We start from the raw sequence: 3,548 nt of genomic DNA, 5'->3' as shown, positions 1-3,548 counted from the left end.
AATATTAATATTAATAATAATAATAATAATAATAATAATAATAATATTAATAATGATAACAGACAATAATTAGAAACAGCAATCAAGAAGCCTTGATCACATTTACAGACTACAAAAAAAGGCTTTTGATAAGGTGTTGGATAACGTCATTCACCATCTACTACTTAAAACGATGCGACAGAGCCGTTTCCCCGAGACAGCTGCTGGCATCACTCGTAGCGGGGCTCCATGAGAAAACAACAACAACAACAACAACAACAACAACAACAACAATAACAACAACAACAACAACAACAACAACAACAACAAAACAAACAACTACAAGCAAGCAAACAAACAAACAACAACTACAATATATCATGATGACATGGAATGGTATACATAGCAGTCAAGAGAGAATCAGACATAGATGACAAGGGTGTCAAAACTGGAGACAGAAAGTATTAATTGCTAAAACCGAAGATAATAATTATTATTCTGACGACTCAGTCCTTCTAGCTGACACCATGATGGGAATAAGAAGGATCATATACCGAGGTGATGCTGCTGTCAATAAAGTAAAAAATGCACTTTAGAAAAAAAACTTTTACATTAAAAAAAAAGAAATTAAATCTAGATGTGAATTTGATTTACATGAGGTCAACGTGAAAATCGAATTCACATCTTGATTCCATTTCTTTTTTCTTATTCATGGCTAATCGTTACAGTCTCTCTCTCTCTCTCTCTCTCTCTCTCTCTCTCTCTCTCTCTCTCTCTCTCTCTCAAGCATTCCTTTTCGTACATTGGCAAAATCTAGCCGAAGGTGGGGCTGGCAGTGTCACAAGGTTTGCCTGTAAATGCAATCTAATTATTAGTTATGAGAAAGACAATAGATTACTGTGTACACATTTATTTTATTCCCATATATGCACTCCACAGGAACAAGCTTGCTCCACTTTCAACTTCCTCAACTCAGAGCGTCGTGTGGTGGCCGCAGGGCTTATCCCACCCTTACAAATGGCAGATCAAGAGGACTTCACCTTGGACACAGATACAGGAATGAGCTTGCTGGATGGAAGCACAGAGTCTTTAGAAGACCCGCAGACAAGAAAGACAATGGAAATGTTCAAAGAAAAGGGTATCATGGACACTTTTGTTGAATCAGAAAGACAAAGGAAACGTAGCTCAGGCAGGCACAGGCCTTGGGAGCAGACAAATGAAGATTCAGAGAAAAAATAATGTGATGATGTATATGATGATAGTTTCTGTATGATATTCTAGTATTTAATACATGATGAAGTGACTTGTAATAATACTTTGCTGAATTTTTTCTTTTTTTCTTTCCTTGTTTTTTATTTTATGTTTGCTCGCTCTTGTTGGCTCTTCAGCCACATATGTTTGGGATACTAAAGCAAGAAAAAAATCTTTCGAATTTTCCCACCGTACACCTTGAACTGGTAACAGACCAAAGATTTCCTCATCAGCTGACTCCAAATGTAAAGTGTACGTAAGGAGAGAGCGCTTGTGCTTATGTACAAAACAGCGCCATAAATGGGTGTTATGACAGCTGTACATTGTGCTGTGGTGGGAAATAATTTGTGAAGAAGCATATTGATGGTGTTACGTTCTAACCATGTAACTGGAAGATTGGGTCAACTCTTTTTTTGTTCTAGAACCATTGCCAAGGTCGTTCTCCCTTGGGTCCTCTATAAAAATCAGTAGTCGGCCTGCTTTACAGTATTAAAGTATTCATGATGTGGGCTAACTTTTGTATCTTTGCTAATCATTTAAATCAGAATGGGCTTTTCTTCCCCACATACTAAAACTTTTTGAAGGGACCAGTTACAGGGTTTGAGCATAACGCCATTAAAATGATAAGTCTAGTCACTTTGATCTGCAATTGGTTGAATCTAAGGATGTGGTACAGTATGCAAGGATAAGAAGAGGAAGATGTATATTGCTGCAGACTTGTTATGGTCTTCCCTTTGTTGATGTGTTCACGTCTGCAAGCTAAAAGTGTATGGAAAAACTTAATTTGTTTCCTAGCAACGATCGACTGTCAACAAAAGTTTGTTAATCGCACAGCAAGCAATGTGTACCCTCGTACACTCAGAGACTTTCTTGGCTTCCTGGGAAGCATACAATGCATGTTGTGGATTACATGCTCTAAAACATCAATAAACTGACAAAATCTTTGGCTGTCTCTAGCCAGGTATCCATTCTCACCTGGGTGAAGTAAAGAAAATTCATGTAAAGTGCTTTTCTCAAAGACATAACGTCGGGCCCCTGATGGGCTTTGAACCTATGACCTTCCAGGCCGAAGGGCTAGAATTCAAATGGCCGCTGGATCGGAAAAGTAAAGTAAAGTAACCTATGACCTTTTGGAAATTAGGTTGTGAACCCAACTGCCTAACCACTAGACCGTAGACTATACAGTCCATAGCGTTGGTATTGGTATACCCGCAAGATCAAGTGTGTTGAAATTTGACTAAGATGCGAGTGCTCTGATTCTGGCGTTCATATGATTAAAACGGTACATGTATAACATATATTATGTATTACAAACAATACTCTGTCACATTTTTAAGTATACACGGTGTTAAAATTAAAATAGTTTCACAATGAGTCGATATTCTTTAAAATTTCAGGAATACGAATTTAATCAATTTTAAAAACGAAAACAACAACAACAATACAGAATGTTAACATAACAGGTTTATTGGCGACTTACAAGAGTGTGGGGGTGGTCTACAAAAGTAAATTGATCAGTAGCATTGATGATGGCCTGACATGGTCGCCGCTTTGAATCAATCGATCGCTGCACTGCCTGATGAGGGATGTTATTCCACACTTCATGCGATGCTCTCTCAAGTTGAGGAAGTGTCTGAGGCTGGTGTTGTCGCATGTTGTTCAACTCATATCTGGTTTGTCTTGCCGTTTTGAAACGATTCCGTAGATGCGACAGGCGTATAAAAAATCCTCTCTTGGAGTAGTTTTTCTTCTCCCATGTTGGCAGTGTCGATCCTTTACTGATTTTGTTGTTTTCTCACGATCCATTGTTGTGTACACAAGTCTTCTTTTACATTAAAATATCTCACAACAGTGGATACCGAGGCACCCCCGCGAATCATTACAAAAAGCTGATTTCGCACATTTTCTCTTTGGGCGTGGCATGATGAAATGTAGACTTAAGAAGTCTTATCACTAGCAAATTGTTACAAAATTGACAAAGCTTTGTTGTGTGCTTCTTTTTTAAACTAATCATTGCTGTATCTTGAGGATAAAAAAAAGACAAAACATGTAACACGCATGCAGTTACAAAACCACTCGCGCGTTCAGAAATCTGAAAACAGCTCACCAGCGACAGGTATATCACGTAATCAGTGTGAAAATTTGAAAGTAATTGGTGGCATAGATTTTGTTTTATTGAGCTTTATATATGTGTATACCTAAAAATGTGACAGAGTATATATAATATATATACAGTCGAACCTGTGTAAGACGGAATAGCAAGGGAGCCAGAAAAATATTCCATCTTAGACAGGGGAATTTAGGGGGAGGTGGAGGTT

The 3,548-nt window shown here is 37.9% G+C and overlaps 1 protein-coding gene across 1 annotated transcript in view; it reads left to right on the top strand.

The window, feature by feature from the left end:
* LOC101852600 (NADH dehydrogenase [ubiquinone] 1 alpha subcomplex assembly factor 3) overlaps positions 1–1,297 on the top strand; it is a 12,917-nt gene extending 11,620 nt beyond the window's left edge. The window contains exon 5 of the mRNA XM_005091936.3: positions 919–1,297. Within this exon, the coding sequence (XP_005091993.2) occupies positions 919–1,218 (300 nt within the window). The 3' untranslated portion in view covers positions 1,219–1,297. The remainder of the gene's footprint in view (positions 1–918) is intronic.
* Positions 1,298–3,548: the final 2,251 nt, after the last annotated feature.

This window comes from Aplysia californica, unplaced genomic scaffold (assembly GCF_000002075.1).
Source record: "Aplysia californica isolate F4 #8 unplaced genomic scaffold, AplCal3.0 scaffold00038, whole genome shotgun sequence".
Lineage (NCBI taxonomy): Eukaryota > Metazoa > Mollusca > Gastropoda > Aplysiida > Aplysiidae > Aplysia > Aplysia californica.
This window is presented reverse-complemented; position numbering and strand designations above follow the sequence as displayed.